The following is a 27,137-nucleotide window of genomic DNA, read 5'->3' as shown; positions in this document are numbered from 1 at the left end:
AACTGTGGTCATTAGAGTCAAATTCCTAACCCTAAGATAGATAGAGAACTGACTGAAAAACATGAAACAGTTTTTTTTGGTGAACATTTTGATTGAGATTTTTTTCCTCTTTTCTCTTTGAAAATATTTTCCAAGGAAAATTTGCTGATCGGCTATACCTAGATGGTGAAGTAAAATAGAAAGAAGGTTTCTTCTAAGTATCTTAAAAAGTGATGCAGAGTGTTGGAATGACAACCTGAGTTCCACTTGGGAAGCCCTAACGGCTGCACACCTTAGAATTCATTCAACGCTAATTTATTTTGCTCTATCGCTTGTGGCTCACTTACCGGTGTCAGCATTTGGATGCTTTCTGCAAAGTTGCCTATGAAGGCCATGATGGTCATCTTCTGCATCAGCCTCTCAATCTTACTGAATTGCATCATGAACCGATCTTCATCAGTCAGGTTCTCAAGAGGTTTCCTCTCCCTCTCATAGAGCCGTAACACTTTCACTTCGTTCTCAGTGGGCAAGAATCGCATCAAACATTCGACAAAATCTACTGGCAACGTCTTCAGGTCAAATCTATATCATAACAAATACAGAAAGCTTGGTGTTATAAAAAGGACTCACCAAATATGACAGGCCTGTCTGCTTTGGCAAAGCCAACCAAACGGCAGCAACCTGCCTTCCCCAAGATCCCTATTCAAATGGGCAGAGCACATGACTCCTGGAGGCCTGTGCCATACACAAGCCTGGGACAATAAAAATAAACCTGAGGAGTTTCCTGCCATCCCTGACACACTGGTGGCCTCTGATGCTGACTAGGTCATGCATTGCTTACAGTGAAGCCTTGGGCCTCCATTTTTATTGTTCTGGGTGTGCGGGGCTGGGAGGGCTCGATCCTGTGTAATGCATATGCAGAGTGCTAAATGTATAAGCACATGTTCAAAGCAATAAGCTTGGTAACTGAAGCTGTATTAATGTGAATGTTGCTGCCTGGTTGCCACGTTACTCAGTAAGTCTTAAAGGGGGACGTGTGGTAACATCTTTAACATGATGAGGACCACACTTAATTTCACATTACCTCAGATATGGCCATTTTTCAGCCATGGCTAGACCTTATGTTTATTTTGAGCATTTACAAGTAAACCAGTGGGTGCAGAGGACTCACAATCTTATTGTTGCTCACTTCTAAGCCTCCACTCTCACATCCATGGAAAGCAAACACCTTGCCACTCTGCTGTGCAGCACACAAAGACTTTCAAGACCAAGGCTTGTGTGAATAAGGAAATGGCTGACCAAGCAGAACACAGCAGTGCCGGACAAAGCAAGGAACTGACCTACTGGCTGCAGAATGGGGGAAGCCCTGGTGATCCCCAACTATAAGATACTGGAGTATGAAAGCAGGGAAGAGAAGATACTAATTTTGTGTAAAAGGACAAGGATCTTGTAACCTACAAAGTTAGATCTGCAGCATCAGATTGAGAGTATGTTAGTATTTGGCCAGATTAGAAGAATGAATCAATGTTTGTCTGAACATCCAAACCTATGTCTGAGGTGTTCTCATACAGAGAAACATTAGATGCTCATCATGGCTGCAAACGCTAACACTTTCGAGTCTAACTTGGGAAAAGTGAAGTAATAAATGAGTACTCTAGCCTAACAAAATGTTGGCTTTGACAGGCAAGTAATCATCTCCAATATGTTCCAAAGACTAAAGAAAGTGAACTGGAATGTATCTTAGGGTACATCTACACTGGAATAAAGACCCGGGGCACAGCTGCGCCTGGCCTGGGTCAGCTGACTCAGGCTTGTGGGGCTCTGGCTGTGGGGCTAGATGTCTGGGCTCGGGCTGGAGCCTGGGCTCTGGGACTCTCCCCACCTTTCAGAGTCCCAAAGTTCAGGCTCCAGCCCAAGCCTGAACATCTATACAGCAGTTTTACAGTCCTGTAGCCCAAGACCTGGACCAGCTGCGGGTGTTTAATTGCTGTGTAGACGTACCCTTAAAGTGCATGATGAATCTTATGAAGCAGGACATGAAACTACATTCCTTCATTAAGATTGGTAGTACACACTTGTATCATTTTTGCATTTGGCATTGTGTCTAATCATTACATAAACAATACCATTAAAACTGTATTCAATGCATGTGGATTAAATCCAGACATTATAGCAAAAACTAAACTTTTCACCTATTCTTAATATTTACCATACTTGTCTCAGGCTTGCTTTTAATTTTCAGTTATTATAGGAAATGCAGCATAATAGGAGTCATATGTGAATTACGTTGATGGCATTCTTTTAAGAACTATTAATTAGTTTTTTTTTAAAAATTCTAAGATAATTTGCACTGTCCTACAGAGTGATATCATAAAATTGCAGGTTAACACATCTAGGGGGAATGCAATCAATGACTTGTGGGGGATCCTTATTCTTGAATGTTTTGCAGCTGCAAAAACCTTTGTATTATCTGCCAATTCAAAACCAGATTTTCTATGTATGCCGATTACCAAAAAGCAGAGTAAATCTTAAATATGATTGCTCCATCGACAAGTTTTGCACTTACACCTGAATAGCTTTGCATATCTCATCTGCAGTCTTTCCAGCTTTTCTTAAAGTGATGGCAAGATTTTTGGCCCTGTTTGCTTCCAATAATGTGACTTTGTTTGACCCTTTTTGAGTTATCTTTTGTTTGCTTGAAGTAAGATCAATGGCTGGACCTTGAGCTTTTGTCTTGAATATTTCTTCAAATTCATCCACATTTAAATCCTAAAAAGGAAAGAAATCCCCCCCACAAAAATATTTTTTTTAAATTGCACTTGTCCAGAGTTTTCTCAGAATTCCACAGGAAGACTTTCAGACTGAGTATGTAGGTATATGCCACACTATGTTGATATACGCACATCCACCCTTGCCGACAATAGTCTGCAGAAACATTATAATAGTGTTATAGCATGTGATTTTGTGAAATTAAGGTCAAAAGATTTTTCAGCTTTTTACTCATCCTTCTACCATCTATAGCCTCGTGTATACTATCCAAAAGCTGAGTGCTCAACCCTACTACACTGATGCTGCAACTCTCCTTCAACAGCACTCAGCAACCTACTGGATCCTGCATCCCATAAATGGCATCAGCATGTTTATATTGGGAAAATGCTATCGACCATCTTGATTCATTTGTTTCAATCAAAGACGGACACTTTTATAGTCAGTTTGGCCCAGATTCTCGGCTGGGGTAAACTGAAAGCCATTTCATGCCCTTTTACTGGGGATCTCAAGCAGCTGAAACTATTCCTATTTAACAACACAAACAATAACTTTCAGAAATAATTCCTACGATGATCTGTCTTTGCAAAGCTGTACATTCACTTACACTGCACATAGTACTGAGAAGCAAAACACAATATGCAGCATTCATACCTCCAGGATCCTTTCATCATCAATTTCATTGAAGACTGTCCCATTAATTTGATTGGGTTTGAGAGCTACCCAGTTAAAGACAGGCATGCGGAACTTTGTCTTGATTGGCTTCTTGATTTTCACAGCTAAAGACACCAAAGAGAATGAAATTACAAATGCTGGAAGAATTGAGAAACATCTGGAGCAACCAGACACAGGTTTTTGCAGATGGCACTTCAGCACTGGAGGAAGAACCAGTGGGGCTAAATAAACACTTTTAAAAGCCTGAAAAGATTATGCTGCCGTGACGGACAAACAGCAGAGAGAGATTTTATTCAGCTGTTTTATACCCGGCATTCACATACCTTTAGTGGAAGCTGGAGATTAAGAAAATTTCACAAAAGCAAATGTGTTACGCTAATATAGTGTGTTCTTAATATTGTTCTGGCCTGGTTTAGAAACCAAAATAATTTTTAACCAGTGTAGGAAATGGATAAAATGGTATGTGACTTGAGTTCTGTTCTCCCAGAGGACATCCCATTTCTGGATGTAACATCAGGTCATGGGAGGTGCTGAACACCCTCAAGTCCCGTTGATGTTAATGCGGATTGTGCATGCTCAGTACCTTGCAGTCCTGGGCTGCTGGTGTGTGATGTTGTTCAGTCCTTACTACCTTACTTTTAATAATCAGTGCTGTAGATAAAGTTGTTCAAGCTGACATCAAGGCAGCGGCACTATGACTAAGGCTTTTAGCAACAGCTAGAGGTGCTAGCTGAAGACGTACATCCTTTTGATTAAACCGAGAGAGGGGATTGTAGCTGAGGATTCAGCTAAAAGTGAGTCCTCTGTCTAGCAGAGGATTCAATCAGTAGTGTGTGACAAGGGAAAGAGAAGCCCTTTTACAAAGATTTTGTTACAAGGGAACAGAGGCTTCCATAGCCTGTTGGGAAGGGATTCTACTGTTTCACACAAGCCTGAGTTTGTCTGTATTTTAAAGCACATAAAAGCCAGTCTCCAATTTTAGCACAATTATATCTTGGGGTAACAAATGCTTTTGCCTTCTCTGATTGTGCAGCACCAATAAATCTTTTAAAGTAACTTTGAAGGGATGCTATAGAAGATGGGACCAATTAATCCTCATTGGTGAACGAGCACAGAAGAAGAAGTAATAGGCTAAAGTTGGGGCAGGGAAAATGTAGGTTAATTGCTAGGAAAAACTTTATAACCCTGAGAATAATTAGGCAGTGGAACAAGCTACCAAGGAGGGCTCTGGCGCTTCCATCACTGGAGATATCTAAGATTAGACAGGCATCTAAGGATAGTAATTCTAAACATTAATAAAAGACGATATAGAGGTATGGAGTCAGTGACTCACTGCAGGTCCTTCTAACCTCAAACATCCCATGGTACAGATAATTTGGTTAATTAAGCCATATAAGAGAGAGGTCAAATTGCCAAAAAAAAAAAACCAGTGAAACCCCAGTATTTCTAAATGATCTCAAGTAGATTGGTTACTTTGGTAACTTGCTTTTCATTGTTTCTGAGATTTAGAGGCCCAGCCAATCACTAAGAGTTTGTGATGATCATTATAGTTTGTTCATTAATGTGGTTAAGTTATTTTCAAATGTGGAGTGAACAATTAAATTCTTTTCAGGCTACACTCAGAAAGAGAGAAACCCTGCTTTTTATTCCCCCAGTGTTGGAAAAAGCCATTTAACCTGTAAAACTGTCATCTGGTCCATTGAAACAAATTGAGGTAATAGAGCGACAGAAGTCCAGACCATCTCCAGCAGTGTCCTATATATAATACTTCCAAATACAGGTAGTTTCAAACTGTAAAATTCTGATCCAGATGTAAACTGTCCCAAAGTTCAGGGTTGTTCACATACGGAGTTCTGTTTTGAACACATCTCTTCTTCCAAGACAGATATACTAGTTTCCCTCTATATCCCCCGACACACTCGATAGCATAGCTAGACAATTGTGCAATGCTGTATGAGCAGCAGATTTCTTCCCAGTCCCACCCACATGGTCAGGTTACACTCTGAGCTATAACATTTGAGCATGAAAGAAAAAAGGGAATCAGTTTGTCTCTCATCAGTACTCTTCCATGTACTGTTTTCCAGGACAGAGACCATCTTTTTCAGACTTCACTCTCCTCTTGTGCTTTAGAGCTGGGCAAATGATACAAACATTTTTCTCTCATTCGTGTCTCTCATTTTCTCTGATTCAAATTTTTAGAAGAATTCACTTCTTCTGTGTCTGTTGTCCTTTTTGTGTTCACTTTCCATGGACATTCTAAGGAACGAGCTTACTGGCAGGAATAGTTGTAGAAACACTGAATTTTAAGTGGACAACAGAGAGCATTCACAAAATAAAATTTGAATTTGTAAATTTGAGTATTCACATGGAAACGTGATTGCCAGAGTTATAGTCATCCAGTCAGGATGGAGGAACACAAATCAAACACTAGTCAATCAAGTTTGACCAGCAAATGCAATGAACTGCTTACAACACAATTGCAAGAATTACTTGATGAAGAATTTAGAATAATAAATACCTGGAATAGTGACAAAATCAGAAACCGACACAGAAAAAGAAACTACATTTATGAATAAATGATTCACTGTGAATTACTTGCCCAGCTCTAAGAGAAGCTATACTAAATGGAACAAAAGTATTCCCTGCCTTTGTTACAGAACCAGGTTTAAATGTGTAAGGTAACACCCTACTCTTTCCTTGAGGTATATGAGTAATGCCATCAATTAAACAGCAATTATGCATGCAATCTGGAGACTTGATCCCACACACATTGAAGTCAATGATAGTTCCGCCACTGACTTCAACAGTTACAGGATCTTGAGTGGGGAATAGACCCCAAGAGAGGCTTTACAGGCTGAGAGCCCTGATTCAGCATAGCACTTAAGCAGGGGATTTACTCCAATCCTATTCAGCAAAACACTTAAGCACAGTGTGATGGGGTGTGCACCCCACACCAGCCCTAATGGGGTTAACAAAGGCCTGAGAGGTCAATTAGGTTCCCTGGCTTCACCTGGGAGAGGGAGGGCCAGGGTTAACTAACAGTGAAGCCCAGTTGGGGAAGGCTGGAACAGCACTATAAAGCTAAGAGGCTGAAAGCAGAAGGAGGCTGCAGTCACTCCCTGGGATGAGGGAAGTCATCAGGGACATGGAGGAAGTCCACGGGGAGAATAAGTCTTGAGATTCTGCCCTGAAGTAAGGAGTCTAGCAAGAGGCTAGGAGGGGATGAAGTAGCAATGGGGAGTAGAGTGGCCTCCAGTGATAATCACAGAAACAGACAAATGGCAAGAGAGAGGCTGGGTAAGAAGGAGCCCAGGGAAACAGCAACAGGGATAGGGACAGAGCAGACCTGGATTGCTGGTTATAGGGTCCTTGGACTGGAGCCTGGTGTAGGGGGTGGGCCCAGGTTCCCCTACAGTCACTGCTATAGTGGAACAGAGTCCTGAGCTGGAGCAGAACAACATCCAGAAAAGGCATTTGGACAGTGGTCCTGTTGGACTTCATAACCCTGGAAGAAGTGGACTATATGGTGACTTGGCAGACTATCACAGACAGGGCAGAAAGGTGCACTTGACTCTGATAGAGCTTCTTTCCCGGATCTAGACAAGAGGAGAAGCACTAACAGTGAGTGGAAACCCCATTACACATGGGCTTAATACCACTGAAGTCAGTGAGTGGGACCCAAATGAAGTTGATGGGGCTTAGGCATCTGCTTAAGTGCTTTGCTAAATCAGTACCTTGCTACTGAGCAATAATTCTGTTCAACAGCATGCACAAAGTTATGGGACGGGCAGGGCCGGCTCTAGGCACCAGCAAACCAAGCACATGCTTGGGGAGGCACTTTTCAAGGGGCGGCACTCTGGCTTTTTTTTTTTTTTTTTTTTTTTTTTTTGCACTTGGGGTGGCAAAAAACCTAGAGCCAGCCCTGCTGAAGGTGCATACTTCAACGTCCAAAGGCATTAAAATAAACCCTCTTTTCCCTATGTTGTTTGCACACCTGGTTGACATTTTCAGGTAATTAACAAGCAGCTCCACACTCTAGAAACAATGTAAAAATTAAGCAAGCCTGAAATTAAAATCACAAATAGGAGGAGGAGGAGGTCACAGCACAAAAGGGACAGAAAGGAAATGGGTGTAAATACTTAAAATAGTTGGCAAGAACCTACAGAAAAGCTTGATTGGCCCATCTTACCCGGAAGCAGAAAGAACAAAGAGAAAAAAAATTAGTGATGGTTAGAATAGTATAATTCGTCAATTCACAAATTCCCAGTACATCATGATAAGGTGATCACATGACATTGTACGAATAAGCAGTGGGAGAAATGTTCCTTTCTATGTAGGCATTTTATCAAGATTTGACACTTTCATCTTCCTTGGCTCAGTGGATTTCCTTAAGAACAAATACTAGAGAATAGTCCTCTATACTACACTGGCCCAAAAATACGTCAGGAACATTATAGTAAGCTACAGTATAGGAGAACTCTGCGGCAGGATCCTACAATTATCTTTTTAAATAAGAGGTACAAATCAACTGAGTTTTTCTTCACAATGAAAACCTCATGGCCCACTCATATACAATGCACAGAGACATGTACTTGGCAACACAGACTAAGCTAACTAAATTCCAGCTGGCTGTGAATTAATAAATATGTGAGGGTGGCATCAGTATCCATTTCAGGCAGCTTTCAAAATCGAGTTCAGGTTATTTTCCTTCCTAGAACCAACCAGTTCACAGACTTAGGGAGTCTACCTCCATCACACTGGTGTGCAATATACTTACTCACACGTAAATGCCATATGTAAATCCTATCTCAGTCATTTTCTATCCACCAACTAGCTCTGTAATTTTCTGTAGTTCAACACTCTCAGCACTCGCTACAGGATTTAAACCTGGCACCAGAAATCAAGTAAACCCTGTGATGAGATTCCTGAGCATTGCAGAGGACCCTTTTCTTCTCATTAATGAGCTTTGCTCAGGGAACTGAGTGGATTTTAATGGGCCACACTGCAGCATGAGGCATATAATATTCCTCCAAATCACACTTGACTCAAAGGAAACAATATTAATTGTAGAAAGACAATACACAGAAATGGAGCAGGCTGACTGAGCACCAGCTTTACAGGGCGGTCTATGACTAATGACAAAATCAAGCCAACAGTTGTAGATTAAAAAAGGAAAAGGACAGAGAGAAGGTCAGCCAGGCAGGCAAGCAGACATTATAAAGCCATTCTATTATAAACCCCAAATCAGAATCCCTCTTCTGCTCAGCTCACTCTTCCTATCAACACAGGACTGAGTGTGAATATGGGACAAATTTCAGGAAGAGAAAGGTGAAAGGAAACCACATACTGTAGCCCCTTGCATATTATTAGCCTAAGAAGATATGGGGTCAAAGAAATATTACAGTAGCACACATGCTTTGAAATCGGAGTACTATTTTTATAAGCCTGCCAGGGAAAGCCTAATCAGTAATCTCAGCTATACGCGTGTTATTTTTTTAAACTAGTTCCATGGTGACTCTGCTTCTCAGAGTTTTCCTCCTTCAAAGGAAACAAAAGATCAAAGGGTGGGAATACTTAATCGGTTTTAAAAATATATTAATCAGAACTCCTCAGCTTTTCTCTTTCTGCAATTATAGTGTGCTCTCATGATCTCTTGGGGGTGATACCAAGTAGTACTCACTTGCTGGGTGAGGTACTCAGTATAAGTCAAATAGGGCATAAAAATAATATAATTAGATTTGGTCAAGGACTTTCTTTTCCCAGAAAAAATTGCGACTAAACCAAAGAAGTTTTCGTTTTTGTTCAACTTTCTTCAAAAATGTTCAGGTTTTCACTGAAAAAACAAACCTGAAACATTTTTGGGTTTTGGCAACCATTATTATATATCTTATTTCGTTTTTTGGTTTTAAACCACACATGATTGAATTCTGAAGAAAATCTGCAAGATTCTGACAAAAACAAACATTTTTGGAAAAATTTGTGTTATTGAAAAAAGCCATTTTCTGTAAAAGAAAACAACGTTTTGACCTGCTTTAATTATAATATGAGAAGGGACCAGCAGTGGGGAATCCTTCATAAAATACACTAGCAATTTTATAAACTCCGGCTATTCCAAGTGGTGGGTAGAATGTCGGGGATCAGTAAGGGGGTGTCTCTCTCTGTGCTTTATCATCATCGGGGGATGCTCTCAATTTGATTTTTTTTTAATTTATTAATTTTAAAAAAAAGTTACTTTCTGATGGAGCTCCTTCCAAACCGCATGGCTAGATTTTTTTGTAATTAGTTTGAAGAAAGCACTGGTGGGGCACGCATGTCAGTTTCACCGCTTTACCTGCTAACCCTGAGTTGAAAACCACCGTGGGAGAGGCTGTTCCTGGCAGAGGGGGTGCTGACGGTGGTGGTGGGGGGGGCAGTGGAGGAGCTGGGGCTGTCTCTGCAGCTGGACCAGGAAGAGGTGGAGGCGGAGGCGGAGGTGGCATAGGTGCTGTCACAGGACCGTTTTGCACTACAAAAGGAAGGGGGAAAGACATGTTTGCCTCTGAAAGCATTAATCAGAACACAACAAATACCCACCAAAGAATTACCTCTGAGAGAATTAAAAGCCACAAAAGATTATGTCTCTGGGCTAGATTTCTCAGCGGGTGTAAACTGAAGCTGGTAGCTTCACTGACTTCAACAGACCGATGCTGATGTAAAGCAGCCGATGATCTGGCCCCTAGTCACTCTACATACCAGTGTGTGCATCTCATTAAAAAGAATGAAACAAAACCATCTGCTCTAATCATAGCAGACTTTGTTTTCTGCATCTGAGTTCAAATACTCCTTGGGTTTGTCAAGTTGGATCCATGAATATTCACTGTCGTGACTATGTCTGTTGTGTGACATGGAGCCTAAGTTTCACCCTCAATGGTGCTTAAACCAGCATGAAACCAGTGTGAGGGAGATCAAGCAAAGTGAGCTGCACCATAAACTTCCAACCTCACACCTGCCCCTTGAGTCGTAAAACTTCTCACCTGTCTCAGATGTTGGTGGTAATGGGGGTGGAGGTGGCGGCAACGGTACTGAAGACGTAGCCCCAGTCACTGGTCCCACAAATGCGCCAACTGTAGCTTCTGACCCTGATGGCAGTGTCCCAGAGGCCACAGCCACAGGAAGAATAGAGATGTCACCATCACCTTTCTTCTGAATTTTAATGGTCCCTTGCTTTTCCAGTTCATGGATCTTTTTCTCCAGGGTTGACTGCCGCTGGATGGCTTCTTCTTTTTCTTTGACCATTTTTCTCAATGTGTGAACCTGGGTATTGGCATCTTTGTAAATCTCCTGCAGAATTGTCCAAAAGTAAAGAATTTACTTGCATTCAAACGACTGCATAGAGCTGAGCCAGAAATAGAATGACAGCATGGCACTGGATTGCCCCTTGCTGCTCAGTGATAAAGCATTTTGATGAGAGCAATCCCTCTTCGTTTGCCCAAAAGAGGGTTCATTTTGCGTTTCCCCCCATGTTAGCACTAAGAATGTGTACACGAATGAGTTGTATAAAGAATCTCAACTCTGAGAACTAAGATAGAATTTGTGGACATCAGTGCTAAAATATATCCCATGTAGACTACTAGGATTATGTTAATCCTAAATAAATAGCATGGTATGATGATCATATGTCAGCCGAACTGTGGCCTTCCCTTGCTTGCTCCATGTCCACTTGCTAGCTGCCTGGCCTGCCTATGAGCACATGTTGGACACTTGGTAAAAGAAGGAACTGAGCTGAGCCTGCTCCTGGTCTCTCCCCTTTGCCTTGCCTAGGAGTGGTGGCTGTGTTCTCGGAAGGCCACTGGGGACCTGTGCAACTGATGAATGCTTGAGGCTCACATTCCGGGGCAGGGATTGTATCCCCGAGTGTCCAGGACATATGGGACCAATGGCCCATATCAGTGTGTAGGTAGCTGCGCACAATAGCATGGCCAAAAGCCTTTAAGGGGCTCTGAAGCCCTGATTCTGTCCTTCTAGCTGCCTGCCTGATACGGGTATAGTTCCCTACACCAGCGGTTCTTAAACTGTGGATTGGGATCCCAGAAAGGGTCGTGACCCCGTTTAAATGAGGTTGCCAGGGCTGGCATTAGACTTGCTAGGGCTCGGGGCTGAAGCCAAAATCTGAGCCCCACCACCCAGGGCTGAAGCCCTCAAGCTTTGGCGCCCCCCAGGATGGCAGGGCTTGGACTTTGGCTCCCCAGCCTGGGGTGGTGGGGCTTGGGCTTCAGTCCCTCTTCCCGGGGTCATGTAGTAATTTTTGTTGTCAGAAGGGGGTCACAGTGCAATGAAGTCTGAGAAACCCTGCTCTACACCAATGATATAACTGTTTCCTTACGATCTAATGTACTTCAGACAGGAAAAAAAACAGAGACCAAAGACTTCATAACAATCTACAAAATGAGACAAACATATAAGAGAGATAAAATATTTAATAGTGATGTAACTTGCCTATTGCCATTTCTTTAGCAACACCCGCACAACCTGCTGTGGAGATTATATGTCACATCCGCAGCTAGTGTAAATTGGTGTAGCTCCATTCCCTATATAAATATAATTCTCTCTATGAGACCTATGGATATAAAGTGCAGCAAGGAACCTAAGATAATGTAGCTTTGGTTAGATACATACTATGGAGAAAGAAAGTCTTGTTGCCTGAATATGCTGACAGTGTTTGCCTGAAACACCCCAGCTTGTTAGCTAGTCTCGATCTTGCTGTGCAAAGGCTAATGGGCTCTGCTGAGTCATTGAAATAGATAGCTTGTTATCCTGCCCAGATAAAAGGGAGATGCTAATTTCTTGCAAGAGAGAGAGAGAGAATCTAGTGTGTGAGCTGAGCAGTCAGGAGGAAGTAAGCCTAGAAGCAGCCAGCCTGTGGAGAAGTTTTGGGTTGAAGTTTATATTTTATTAAATTATATTTTATATGATTAATGTCCATACTAATGAAGCCATACCCCAGGAAGGGAGTGAGTTTGGACTCTACACACAAGCAAGGCACCTGCTGAAACTCCACTGATGCTATGCACCCAAACTTTTTGAAGGCTTTAATTCAGCCTGTAATTTTCACCCACAATCAACTGTGTGCAAAACTATAGGTAGAATTAAATGCAGATATGAATGATAACGTTTAGACATCTACATGTCTGATTTGGCCAGGCAATCAGAGAGTTAAATATCGAACCTCTGTTGTTTGTACCCACAAGTAAATCCGCCTGCCATTGATTATGGGTGCAAAGTTAGAGGCCATTAGAAAAGTTCAATCCATAAAGTCTGAACCAGGTGTAAGCATCACGATTCACTGTCATACTCCCATTTCACACAATGAATACCATACTAAATACAAAATGAAATGGAGCTCTTTCTCCTGAATGTGACATCTGTCTGGAATGTCATCATCGCACTTACTCGAACAACATCCAGTTCTTTGTTTCTCTGCATAAGCTGCTTTTCCAGTTCCACAATCTTTGCCATAGCTTCATTCTCTGTGTCTTGCAGTTTTTCCGATAACTGCAATTGAAAAAAAGATATTGATGGTAAGAGATTTCTCAATCAACACTATTAGTAGCGCTAACTGGAAAAGTGGTACCTGGTAAGCTAGTGACACTGGGCCAAATCTTGAAGTTCTTATTCAGTAAAGCTCCTACTGAAATCAATGGAAATTTTGACTGAGTAAGGACTTCATTATTTGGTCCATGGGGCATGAACTGTATTGTTGATGGTCCTGTTAAATCTGAACATCATCTGCTAAATCTGGTCAGCAGCCAACCCAGTAAGACTGTAGTTTACCAAGTCTGCTCAAGAAGAGGATACCCTACAAAGAAAGCAAGACTGCTGGGCCACTTTGAAAAAACGGTCAGGAAGTTATCACTTTACTTATAAACTGGGCAAATTTAATCTGGAAATCACCGAGACACAAAAATCAGGGAACCACACAATGCCATTTTTGCATTCACTTTGCAAAGTAGAATCTGCATCCCTAGGATCCAGGTTTATTGTCTTTCAATGACTGTCAGATCAGATTTGCTCATTTCACAAATAAAAATGTGTTGTTCTTGTAAATTGCCGATCCTACAAACTTAACATGGGATCTGAGAGCCAAACTGTAATTCTGACTGAACTGGGGTGTGTTGTAAGTGGTAATGTGCAATTGACTTCTGCATCTCTGCAAACTTTGAGGTAAAGATTCGGCAATTGGAACGAACATAATTAACAATTCTGTTAAAGCATGAACTTGAGAATTTTAAGACTTCACTCGCATAGCCAAATAGATTTTGTTGGGCAAATAGAAATAAAAGGCAGAAAAAAACTTGTTTTAGTAACTGAAGTAAGCAATTATGTCTCTAAACACTCATAGTTAGCAGATCTATTAAATAAGAATGCACCATTTTTTCCAAGGCATTTTTCAGAGCAAAATAGCACTTTAAGGGAGAGAATATTATAGTCAGTTCTAATTGCTCTTGAGAAAGAATGTACTTGTTCTATGTCAAGCCAATGTTCAAAATTTGGATTGAAGTTACGACTTTGGGGGTTATTTTTCAAGTCAGGAAAACACTTATTTTTAAAACAGGCAAGTCATATTTTCAAGACTAAAATAATTGATACCAAAAATGTCTGACATGGAAAAACTAAAAGCAAGCAGTGCATCTCAGAGTAATGCTACACTTCAGTCCTCATTACTGAGCCAAGTCGAACACACCTGAGCCTTTACCTCTTGAGGCTCTAGCAGTTTGTTTTATGAAGTCCAAGTGCATATCTGTTCTCTATCCATCTCCTTTCGGCATCAGACACAGTCCTACTGCTCAGAGATTTAAAATAATCCCAAATGCCTGCTTTCTCAGTCTGCTTCTGCTTTACACATACTTAGTGAATGTGTTGGAAGTCGCACAAAACTCTAACTGTACTTTTATGGCATGGAATGTTTATCTGCTCTATTTATTTGTACCATATTGCTAAGGAATCTGCAATTTATATGTAAATTAGTTTTTCTGTCCATAACTCTATGCAGACCCAGGCTGTCAAGTGATTCCATCTGTAACTACCCTGAAACTAAGAATTCTGGAACTACTGGAATCCATACGCTCCAACCCACAAAGCTAGGATCATACATGCTTAATCAATGGTGAGGTTCCCACCAAGGACTACAGGAACCATATGCATGTGAAGCAGAACCGGTACGGGTCCCCCAGATAGGAACCAGGTGAGCCTGATGAGTAGGATTCTCTGGTTATGTCTACATTTGGAGCTGGGGGTGGGAGTCTCAGCCTGATTCCCATACTTGAGCTAGCTTTCAATGAGCTGGCATGCTAAAAAATAGTCGTGTGGCACAGGCAGCAGCAAGCGGCAGCAAGAGCTATCTTGCCTGAGGACATACCCATGGGGTGGCTCGCCTGGGCTGCTGCTTGCCTCTGAACGTGACTGCCTTCAGTTTTTGGCACACTAGCTTGATGAGAGCTAGCATGAGTCTGTCTACTCAAGCTGGGAATCATAGAAATGTAGAACTGAAAGGAACTTGAAAGGTCATCTAGTCCAGTCCCCTGCACTGAGGTAAGACTAAGAATTACCTAGACCATCCCTGACAGATGTTCATCTAACCAGTTCTTCAAAACCTCCAATGACAGTGATTCTGCTGTCTCCCTAGGTAATTTGTTCCAGTGCTTAACTCCCCTGACAGTTAGAAAGTTTTTCCGAATGTCTAACCTAAAACTTCCTTGCTGCAATCAGTGACTTCTGGTAAGAATTTTACCAGTCAACATGTACCAGTTGTATACATATGATCAGTGCTTAAGTGGTGGACTTTTCAAGATGCACAGTGACCTGTGTGCACATAATGGGAAGGAAAGAAGATTCTATGGTTAACTCTGACAATTTGGGTTCAGTTTCTAGTTCTAATCCAGACTCACTGTGTAGCATTGGGCAAATCACTTAATCTCCCTTTGTCTCAATTTGCCACATATAAAATGGGGATAATACTTTCCTAGCTCACAGTTAGGAGCGTAAATTCACTAATATTTGTGAGGTGTTCAGATGCTACAAAGATGAGACCATATAAATACCTAGCGAGACAGACAGACATAACACATATTAGACCCAAACTACTAATCAGTGCAATTCTATTCTATTTAGTCTCTTGTACCACAACAATCACTGTGGTATCTGAATGGCACTCTTCCCCATTCGTGGTTATGGTCAAGTAAAACAAGATAATCAATTACACAAGTATAGGAGGAACCCTTTTCTCACTGAGTCTGTAAATGGCCTAGGAGCAAAGCCACCAATTAGCTAATCAGTGGAGAATATGAGGGCTAAAATACATTCTTGTGTGTCTTGTTTTTCATTACAAGTTTCTTATGCAACAGTAAAAACACATGGTTATTGTTGAGGAGTAGCCACCACTACTTGATGCCATTTCATTGTTAACATGAATGATTCTAAATTGAATCCAGAGTCAGTTCTAAGTATGAAGAGAAGCAGCAGCCTCTGCTAAGTCCCCACTGACTCAACGTTGGAGGCCTCCCCACAAGACCTACAGTAGGGGAGACCTGTCATCTCTCAAAAATGAAGGAAACATAAAGTGTCGTTTTCCCAACTGAAGACATACCACACTTAGCAGCACCTGGATCTCCATAATCGGCTGCACAAGAAACCATCCCTGAGATGTTCTTTCCAGACATTTTTCAAGATTTGTTAAGATCCAGATGCCAAAAACCTGCTTAATCCCTCAACAGGAAAACAGCCCAAATGACTCCTCTTATGCTGAGGATCCTGACCCCCAGAGGCTCTACCTCTGTCTAAGCCTGTGCTTGCAGCAAGCTCACCAATATAAAGCATTAACAGCATAGTCTTAACTAAGTCAAAGGTCATTTCAACTTTGCACTAACATGAGAAATATTTTCTTCCAGTTCTTCAACTCTTTCCAAGGCTGCGTTCTTGGTTTCGGCATCTTCAAGCAAAGCTCCCACATCAAAAACATTGTCCAAGTAAGCTTGAATCTGCACCTGCAGTTTGTCACTCTCTGTGTGTTTCAGCTTCTGAAAGTCCAAAGTAAAAGAAGCATTATGAAATGCATTCAGCAGCATGCAATGACAAGGCCACAAATACTGAACGGATGCAAATACGTTGCAATCAAGTTTGGCCCCATTTTCGTATTTCAGAGAAGTGATTAAGTTTTTAAACATCACTAAGAGTTACAAATAAGACATGGCAAAATGTAAGGAGGCCCCCAAAAGTTCAAACTTTAAAATTAAGCAGTAATTTTTTTCTGTAGTAATATTAGCATTTTCTTTAATGGCAGGTGTTTGAGATCTTAACATCTGAATATAACTATTAACAGCACATAAGCGAGAGCTAGACACAGACAAGAGTACCAATCAGAATGTGAAGACTCACTGATGTGCCATGTAAATCTCTGACAAACATCCATTATATACTGTGGCCCACACTGTGCTATTCAGGAACAGGCTCACCCTGGGATTGGTGTGGTGCCACGCCTCACCACTGCAGTGGAGAGCTCTGAGGGAGAGATGATGTGGTCAGGGAGACAAAAAATACCTCCTGGAACTCCCCGGCATACAGGCAAGAGCAGCCAGTTCTGCCAACTGGTACAAAGGAAGGGGAGGGGCTCTGCCCCCTTCCTACCCACTCTGGGCTGGCTAGTGCCCCACGAGGCAGTAAGTGACAGTAATCATTGCACTCAGATAAATAAATGGAATTCAACTGTGCCTGACCCCTGAATAAGATGAGGGAAAGGCTCCGTTTGCCTTCTTCCTTGTGTACCTGTGCAGAGGCACTGTATCTGTTCTCTATTGTTCTGCCTGTGTTTGAAATGAGCCCACATAATCTGAAATGTCAACCTTTGAGCTGAACAGGCATAGATCAGGAAGAGATTGTGATGAAACATCTTTTTAGATGAATTACAGTTTTTGTGCTGGCAGAAGATCATCATCAGTACAGACAGGAGTGCTCAGTGTCAATGCGTGCATATTCCTAGCAGAGAGCAAAAAGTAGCTCTGGCTCTGTGATCACTGAGCAGAGCCAAAGAACAGCAGGAACAGACAAACTCCTAAGCAACCAAAATACTGTTTTCCATGTAAATGTTCCTAATAATAAAACACTAGGAGAGAGAGAAATACATGGGGATAAGGGAGAAACGTGATATAAAAGCACCATTCTCTTTAAATAGAACATTTTCAGAAGGTGCCAGTAAATCTCTGAAGTCAGGAGCTTGTGGACTTCTAGTCAACATTCAATAGCATAATGTGTCAATTTTAATCTTAGCACCACAGCATTTAATCATTTGAAGAAACACTATCTTATACAGTGTCTGCTCAACAAATGCTCCCCACCTTACCTGGTAACCTAGGTCCTGATTCAGCCAGGTGCCTAACTCACATGCTTAAAAATTGGACACGTGCTTAAGTACCTTGCTCAATTGGGCCCAAGAACAGAACCAGACCAATTAATTGATGTCATGAGGGATGAATTTGGTCCATTATGGCCAGCTGTGAGGCTCAACTTTGGAACAAACTTAGGTCTGGGGAAATGAATAATTACAAGATGAAGATCAAATTTTCATCCATGCTCCATGAGTAGGTTTACATCAATGATCCCAGTTTAGCAGACACAATGGCTACATTTTTAGCAAAATATGTATAATCTCCTCTGTCCCTTCCAAAAGCTCTCCTGCTTCAATGGACTTCAGGGGAGTTAAAAGGCATGTCCCCATTTTTCTCCCCAATGTGCTTTTTATAGATTTCCATTGCTGGCAGGTATGTCTCCCACTGCACATAACAGGAGTTCTGTACCTGGAAACGGGAGAAGATACCCCTTACTTGCTAGATAAGAAGTATCACTGAATCCTCAGAGCCACTAACATTATCAGCTCCTAGCAAAGATAAATGCTTAAAACTAGGAGAGTTAGGCAGGCTTATTGACTCTTTCAGTGTGGGGGCGATGCTGTTGGGGATAAAGAAATATAAAGAGATGAGGGGAATGAAAGAATCAAGGTAGCTTGAACAATGTAAGGATAGTTCTGCTGACAACAGACATCATACTTCTAAGTACATGTCTGAGGTTACTTCTTCCTTTTGCTTCAATTTGTCATTTTTACCAAGTGATCATTTACTCATTGCTTTGCCATACTCATGGTTTGATTCCTGCTGCCCAGAGCATGGTGTTTCTGGAGCCAAGAAGATAGTTACGTACCGTGCATCCCATTACTGAGCACGGGGGAAGGGACTGAGCGAAGCTCTCAGAAGCTGTCACTGGGTTTACTTTGCTGCTATGAGGCTACTAGCAGAAAACAGTTTAGCTGCCAAGATGTCTGAAATGAGCCCAGCCCTCTCAGCAGAGAGGTCACTATATTAGATTCAGGTTCCAGCTCCCTTGGAAGAAAGATCAGCATGCTGGAAGTGTGAGCCTTGTATGGTTTCATTCACCTTACCTGGAACAGCAACTAATTGCACATTTTGATCAAAAAAATACAGAGCAAGGACCAAATTCACTCAAGGGTCCGTGCTCAACTTGGAGCAGGGCCGCCAGGATCAGAACTTGGGAGGCTGCAGCAACACAAAATGCTTTCAACATCCCCCTTCACCAAGAGACCTGCAAGCAGCCCTCACAACTCCAGAAGTGAACCGTGCTGGCCAATTAAGGCAGTGGGGGATGGACTGAGGCAGTGAATTCACGCTATTGCTTTTGCAGCTAGGGCTTCTCTGGAACCTATAACATTGTAAACTGCCCTCCTAAAATGGAGTCCAGAAGGGAGGTTAGGGGTGAACCATCCGGGATGGAGTGGCCCTTGCTGGCACAGAGAGGCACAATATGCAATTCTCTGCACTAGCAGAGACCCCAATTGTCATTCAAGCCATCCAGAGCCTGGCACTGTTCAAATATGTTAATCCATTTGGGAGATAATGACCAATTCTGGTCAGAGTAAAACCAGGCCATACTTACATCTAAATATTCGTCCAGACCTAATTTCGTAAATTCATACTGGAGATGAACTCTGAAATTCATGTCCTCTACTGAATGGACTACAATGTTGATGAACTGCATACATGCCACCTGTAGGGAACAATCATCACAGACTGAAAATTTAACAAGAAATAGCGGTGCATCCTTTGTTTTGTAGAGAATGCTAGGATTTGCTACACTGCGTAAGAGTATTTAAAGATGATTCTCTTCCCTCCCACCCAGGGATAATAGCTCATGCTTCAGATAGAGAGGGAAAAAATCCACTACAAACCTCGCCAGTTGAACAGCAGATGGTGTGTGCAAAGGCAGCATGCCTTTGTGACATCACGAAAAGCACAAGATTTGGGGCCTGATCCTAAATCCAGCGAAGTCAAAGGAAGGACTCCCACTGACTTCAATGGGGATTGGTTCAGGCCCTCTGTTTTGACAAACATCACTATAGATGTTATGATTGTTTAATGTTGTCATATTTACCACAAATGGAAACGCTCTGATTTTCTTCTAGGAGTCAGATGTTTTGTTTAAAGTAGTGGATCCTGGTTTAAAAGGTGTTAGTTTATCCTGATTAATGGAAATGTGGGATTTCAAAAGTTCAGGAATATCTGTAGAGCTCAGTTTTGTTTTATTGTGCCCTTTACATTGTCCACAGAAATAAAATGGTTTCCAGGCAATTGTTAGATTGTCCATCCAGTATTAGATTTCCATCTGACTCCAGAAGTAATTTAATTAGCTCTTGAGAAGAAAACAACATCCTTTTTCAAATGAAGGCCACAATTCTTTTCTTTAATAATGATATGTACATTTTGTTTTGCAATCTGCTGGCACTGTTAAATTAGACAACAAGACTGGGCATTTTAAATGGAAGGTGCCATGTTGATATTCCTGGAGATTTCAAAATCCAAGATTTAGTAACTAATGATAAGATTCATATTTCTTAGCATATAAACTAACACAGACACAATGAAAGAAACAAACTCTCCCAAGCAAGGTCATCTGGAGCCATCACTACAACCACTCCCTCCATAACAGATGAGACAGGGTGGTGCTGAGGCTGATGGTGGAAGGATAGCTGCAAAATGCAGGGTGTCAGGTTATATCACCCAGCTGAGCTTGCCTGTTCATTTTACATAGATCTAGCTTAGAGTAGCAATAGTTGTTGGGCCAGATTCTGCCCTGAGATACATGTTCCCAGCTCCCATTTAAGTCAGTGGAAGTTGCACGTGCTTATCTGACCACAGAATTTGCCAGATTCATCTCAGTTATTTTTATAAATGTCTTTGTATAGTTGTTACCTTTACGCAGTAAAATCGAGTACTGATATATATGTTTGATATATTTTTCAGTTAATAGGCTACAATATCTATTTTTTTTAGATACACAGGTATTATAGTATAAATAAAATGATACTGTATGTGTGTTTAAAAACAGTTGGTCAATCTGCTTAGGACTTACCTGAAAGAAGATAAATTCCATGTAGCATGACTTTACATACAGCTAAGACTTCAAGAACAATCTACCCCTTTGGGGTCAATCAACATTTTGCAGGAAGAAGTAAGCGAACAGGAGGGCTATGCTTTGAATTACCATTTACCAGAACACAATAAAAAGAATGCCAGCTAATTCTGCCTGATGGCTGGTTTTGTAGAGACCGCCTCCAGGTGGTCAAAGAGTTGCTATACAAGATCTTGGGAACATAGTAAACTGATTAACCAAGAGTTAAACATAGCTTGTTTGTGTCAAATGATTTTGTGTGTGTGTGTGCGTGCACAATATCCATACTGCATATGTTTCATTTAAATAATCTGTTTGCAGAAAATATTGTGTAGGTCCCCAACAATGCACATACAGTTGTGGTTGAGTGTAGGGATATGCTTGAATAACTACCTCCTCCTCCTCCCCCTGATTCAAAGACCCTTTTCATTTGGGGGAGGTGTGCAGGGGGCGGTGTGGAGGTGGAGGCGTGTGTGTACAGGAGAGGGGGACAGTAGACATCCAAATCCAAATATTTCAGCTTTGACCCATTTCTAATTGGAAAATGCTCCCTTAACATGGCTAGAAAGCTAACCTCATTATGTGAATCTTTATAGTACAATATATTCTTCTCAAGTTTCCATAATCAAATACTCTTTTTTTCTTAGTATCACTACTGGCCCTAAACTACTGAGCAATGGTACACTGGAGGGTAATTTAACAGAGGGCTAAATCCTCTTAATTTTAAAATGATCTGTTACACTCTCTTATTTTGTTTAGTAAACACTTGCAAGAATAAGGGCAAATCCTGAGTTCCTTTCTCAGATCCTAATACTGCAAACATTTATACACATGAGTAAAGAGTTTACTAGATCAGAGTAACTGAATGTAAGAGTTATTTTTAAAACTAAACAGTAACAAGTTACTGGCAACAATAACAACCCTCCCTGAAACACCTCTTTTTAGTTACTCTTTCCTCTTTTCACATTAACACCCTCTAATTTACCTCCACCCCCAGGTCAGGATATAGTTAACCAAAAATCCTTTTTTGTTATCTTCTCCGGTTGACATCAAGCTGAAGTCGAGTAGCTGCAGAAATATCTTTGTTCATGTTCAGTTATAACCTGAATTATTACTCAAGTTTTAACAATGCCTCCTGGAGCCCTGATTTTTTGCCATAAATTTTTATCGTCCTGCCATAACTGACTTTGGCACATGTTACAAACCCAAATGCTCACACAATATAGGTGGTTCAGCAATCCAACATTCAAGAACTCTCCACATTGGCTCTATCTTGTACCGTCTAGCTTTCCCGCACAACCCCAAAGCATATTTGTCATAGGTTGTTTTTAACAGCATGTGGATATAGTCAGAACCAGATGGTGACAGAAGGATCCAATCTGTCAAACCATTTGTCATTAATTTTCTGTCTTTCTGCTGTAGGCCTGTCAAGTATTGAATCACTTAGAAAAAAGTAGGTGGAAGCAGATTTTATTAGTATTGGGCCAGCTCTTGACAATCCTTACTCAGAGCCATGTTGTTCCATTTCAATCAGATTTCAACATTGACTTCAATGATGAGCTCTAAAAATGTAATGGCACAATAAGGCCCTTTAATCTGGGGGGCAAGGATCAGTGTTCACATCACATGCCCTGTCAGTACCCAGAGACAACTGGCCCCACTTTCAGAGAACACAATGGGATGGTGCGAGGAGGGATAGGTAGGTAGGAACAGGACCTAAATAAGAACTTCATGATTTGGTCAATAATGCATAGTCAGTTACACAGGGCCATAATTATATAAAGCATCTAACATAACATAGAAAAGACACACTCTACCCTTAGAGCAGGCTATCTAATAAGTGTAGGTCTGGAAGGATTTGATTTTTATTGGTAAATCTCAATAAACATCAATTTCACTATACACTCACAAACAAAACAAATTCTATTGATAATAATGGAAATTTACAGATAGGCAAAGTAAGAAAAATGCTGCTTGAGAAATTATTAGCATTTGATTTAAGGGTATTTACTTTGTAAATTTTGACATGTGACATTGACAATTTGTGTTTTAATGGTTATAAAGCTTTAACTTTTTGAATCTCAAAATCTACTGTCATTAAATAATTATCATCTGACCCCTCCATTATCTGACCACCCCATATCTTCCTGCAACTGTGAAAATTTTAGATCAATAAAAACTGAAAAAATCCTCGAAGCTCATAATTTTGCACAACTGTGCAAATTTAAATTTATAAAAAAAAATCTTTAAAAAATGCTTAAAAATAAACATTGATATTATCTGTTGAAATTATAAAAAAATAAAAATTTAATTTGGCCAAGCCTGGATATATGTAAATAAAGGTTAGTTTATCGATAAAGTTGGACACTTTCTGGTGGCCTGTGGAGAGCTGGTTGACCACAGGCTTCTGTCTTCTTGTTTCCAGTTGCTAAATTGCAGTAAAAGAGGCTAAAAATACATGAATACTACCCTCATATTACTTTTTCATGTAAGCAACTGCTGGAGTCGTTACAGGAATATTATACGATCATGAACAGGTAGGGATATTGCCTTTGTGATTGCCCATAAGACAAATCTTTCTATTAAGTTGAAGCCAAAAATGGGACAAAGTTGAGAATATTTAATCTATCTGGTGCCTACCATAATGGGGCTCTGGTCCCCCCCTGGAGCTCCAGGTGCCACTGCAATACTACTAACAAAGAGCAACAACAACAAGATTGTATGGAGTCACTGTAGACAGTTCAATAAGCCTAGCATAGTTATTTTAGATTTTGTAAAGCTTTTGTTTCAACATGCGAAAGTAGCCACAGAATTTTGTTTACTGCACAAGCCCAGAGACGGCAGTTTAAAAATTCTTTATTGGGTGTCATGTTCTGTTGTTTTTTAAGAGTATCAAAAGAAGCAGATGGTTCATTGGATTGGTAATGAGACATTTCGTTTTCACTTCTTCATCATGGGTTTGAGTTTGGCCCAAGTTTGCAGGGGCTGAAAATCATTGCCATGGGAATGCAGTTCAAAACCTACCTGAAACGCCATGGTGGTCTTAATCTAATTCCTAATGGACAGAAGTTCACATCACAAAACCCATCAACACAATTGGCACTAGGTGCCATCCTTGTCAGAAGTCTGAGCAGAAAGGCCAAGGCTTGAATGGGCACAGAGACAGACCTATTCTCTCACCCCAAGGGGTGGATTATCAGGTCAAATTTGAGGCACACTGGCATGGGCAGCATTCTGAAGCTTGCAATGTTGATGCCTGTGCTGTGCCTTTTCTGTGAATAAATAGAGGACTTTGATTCCAGGGCTTTCAAGCTGATACCTTAAGGAATCACTAAAATTCACATACGGTACATTTTTAAGACCTATGTTAAGGCTCAGTTCATAACAAATTCATTATGTTCACCATTTAAACTCATTCATGTCATGATTCATCAGAGTTTGCAATGCAAGAGCTAGAGTTTGGTGTGTATGGGTGCCAATGTACTCTTCCGCTATGTTTCTATTTTCTTTCCTGTTTCAGGGGAAGTGGTGTCTGTGAAGATGCACAAGCAAATTGAGGAACGAATAGTGGTAAAAACTAGTGTTATATTTATCTACAGATAAGGAAGGACAACGGCTGCAATGAGTCTTGGCCATACTTCCCTGTCATAGGGTGTTTGAGGATGTTGGCATATGTACACTATACACATCTTGAGATTTCAGATATTTTCTATTCTCCCACCCAGTTACAGCGCACAGTACTACAAACAAGCCCTCCAGTTGTGCCTGCCAATGATCACATACTAAGATATTATAGTATGAGACACTTTTACAAAAGCCTTTCCACTACATCATAAGTGCCCACATTTTCTGTTACCAAGGGCCTTATTGGCAACTGACTAGGGGCCCAAAGGTAGACATTAAATTGGACAAAAGGGAGCACACTATAGCAAACTTCATTTTTGACATGTAGATGGCCCTTCTTACTCATTGCCAGCTTTATTGTTAAACATATGGTGTTAAAGTAGCACCTAAAGGCCGCATCTGTCATCAGGGCCCCACCGTGATAAACACATGGTAAGCAACTGTCTCTCCCATAAGAGTTTACAATCTGAACAGACAAGACAAGACAGACAAAGGTCAGAAGCAGGGCCATCCCTAGCTATTCTGGGGCCCTACACAGCCCTTCCCCCCTCCCCCCCGTGGTGGGGCAGGGGGGAACCACCCCCCAGCACTCACTGGTGGTGCGGCTGGGGCCGGGTTGCTGCACTTCCCGCTGCTGATGAGTGCAGGCTGGGCCCTTGCTGCAGTCCTCGGGAGTGGGGAGGGGGCTGGGGCGGAGCACGGGTGGGAAGAGGTGGGACTGGGGCTGGAGCAGCATGCAGCTGCGCAGGGCACCAGGAAATGTGGTGCCCAGTATTTCCTGGTGCCCTACACAGCTGCGTACTTTGCGTATGGGTAGGGACGGCCCTGGTCAGAAGGGGAGACACAGGCACAGGGAGCCTCACAGCACATCACTGGTGTAGCTGGGGCTCGAATACTGGTTTCCAAGTCCCAGATCGATGCTCTACTGAATGGTCCACACAGATAGCCCCTAAGTACAGTAGCCAATAATAACACATCCGAAGAGTATCAATAGCAAAATTTGAGCAAAGTAAAGAATGGAAGCTATGTAAGTTTGAAGATACTCAATACATAATTAACAGAAAAAATGTACGTAAGCCCCAAAGGAGTATCGGGGAACAGGAAGGGACACAGCAAAAAGGAAAGTTTAATTTTCTAATGACAGTAAGGCTTACCATGAAGTCTATATTGTTGTCTTCATTTCGGAAGTGTTCCATCAGCTTTTCAAAGCGCTGTTTCTCTCCACAAACCTGCAGAGGAATCACAGTGTATCTGTTACACAACCATCCACTAGAGGGAGTACTAAAAACATTAAAACCAGGCTTACATGCTTATTCACAATCCTTTATGCACCAACAGTCTTTCCCCTTATTCAGACTATTTTCTTCATGACAAGTCTCACTGCACAAACATTTTTGACTGTCCAAACTCTGACCATCAGCTGTGCTGCAAGTCACCAGGATCAGAACTCAGGCTTAATTATAAAATAATTCTTTCCATGTTTCCTTGCCTTTAAAAAATGTAGGCCAGATCGTCAGCTGATGTAAACTGGTGTAGTCAATGGTGGTGAAGCCAACGGAACTAGGGCAGTTTACACCAGAGGAGGATGTAGCCCTCTAGCCAGTTCACTAACCAATCATGTTAGATTCTTTTCCCCCTCAACACATTTGAATATAATGCCATGATGCAGAAGATCAAATTACAAGGTGAAAAACCATGAAAATTATCCTCTGTCAAATTTGGAGGTGATGTAAGTCAAACGCTGGCAAGTCTGTGTAAATGTTAGCTGGGGTGACTTACATGGCAAAAGGTAGAACAACAGGACTGATGGCAGGAAAAGCAACCAACGAAGGAAGAAATAAGCTCTGAAATAAAGGAGGTCTCAGTACATTATTTTATATCTTCTTACATCTTTCTAATAGTTAGTTTCCCAGTTTTGATCCCACTCTCCTGATTCATCAGCATATATATTGTTAAATCCAATTTACAGCAGAGTTGCAACACAGTAAATAAGTTGAAGGGTGAAGGAAACTGGAGTGAATGAGTGCTACAACCATAACAAGGAGGACGTAAATGGATTACTAGAAAGATCCGATGTCCTCCCCACCCAAGAACTGCATCTCTTAACACTGATGTGTAATCTAGGCCACCATTTATACACTTTCAGAATCTGGCCACAAAAACAAGACAAGAGTCTTTTCTCCTCAAAAAGCAGTTCAAATAAGACAGACAAGATAACTCACCTAGAGAGAGACTTAAGTGCCTTTCACTACCAGATGGGGGAGCACTGATTCATAGAATCATAGAAGATTAGGTTTGGAAGAGACCTCAGGAGGTCATCTAGTCCAACCCCCTGCTTAAACAGGACAAACACCAACTAAATCATCCCAGCCAGGGCTTTGTCAAGCCGGGCCTTAAAAACCTCTAAGGATGGAGATTCCATCACCTCCCTAGCTAACCCATTCCAGTGCTCCAACACCCTCCTAATGAAATAGCGTTTCCTAATATCCAACCTAGACCTCCCCCACGGCAACTTGAGACCATGGTTCCTTGTTCTGTCATCTGCCACCACTGAGAACAGCCGAGCTCCATCCTCTTTGGAACCCCTCTTCAGGTAGTTGAAGGCT

General features: G+C 41.4%; 1 protein-coding gene across 12 annotated transcripts in view; it reads right to left on the bottom strand.

Annotated features, from left to right (window-relative positions):
- The window catches only part of FMNL2 (formin like 2), a 259,314-nt gene that overhangs the window by 14,846 nt on the left and 217,331 nt on the right, over positions 1-27,137 (bottom strand). For 6 of the 12 annotated variants that reach the window (XM_073305475.1, XM_073305474.1, XM_073305478.1 and 3 more), the window contains 10 exons: positions 25,686-25,760; positions 19,396-19,506; positions 16,323-16,472; positions 12,850-12,951; positions 10,434-10,740; positions 9,752-9,925; positions 7,584-7,604; positions 3,400-3,524; positions 2,546-2,748; positions 327-561 (listed from right to left, as the gene is read on the bottom strand). In XM_073305475.1, coding sequence (XP_073161576.1) covers positions 327-561; positions 2,546-2,748; positions 3,400-3,524; positions 7,584-7,604; positions 9,752-9,925; positions 10,434-10,740; positions 12,850-12,951; positions 16,323-16,472; positions 19,396-19,506; positions 25,686-25,760 — 1,503 coding nt within the window. The remainder of the gene's footprint in view (positions 1-326; positions 562-2,545; positions 2,749-3,399; positions 3,525-7,583; positions 7,605-9,751; positions 9,926-10,433; positions 10,741-12,849; positions 12,952-16,322; positions 16,473-19,395; positions 19,507-25,685; positions 25,761-27,137) is intronic. The other 6 variants (XM_073305481.1, XM_073305484.1, XM_073305477.1 and 3 more) reach the window with 1 other exon arrangement.

This window comes from Lepidochelys kempii, chromosome 11, assembly GCF_965140265.1.
Source record: "Lepidochelys kempii isolate rLepKem1 chromosome 11, rLepKem1.hap2, whole genome shotgun sequence".
Taxonomy (NCBI): domain Eukaryota; kingdom Metazoa; phylum Chordata; order Testudines; family Cheloniidae; genus Lepidochelys; species Lepidochelys kempii.
The sequence above is the reverse complement of the archived record's forward strand: the minus strand, read 5'-3'. Positions and strand labels throughout refer to the sequence as shown.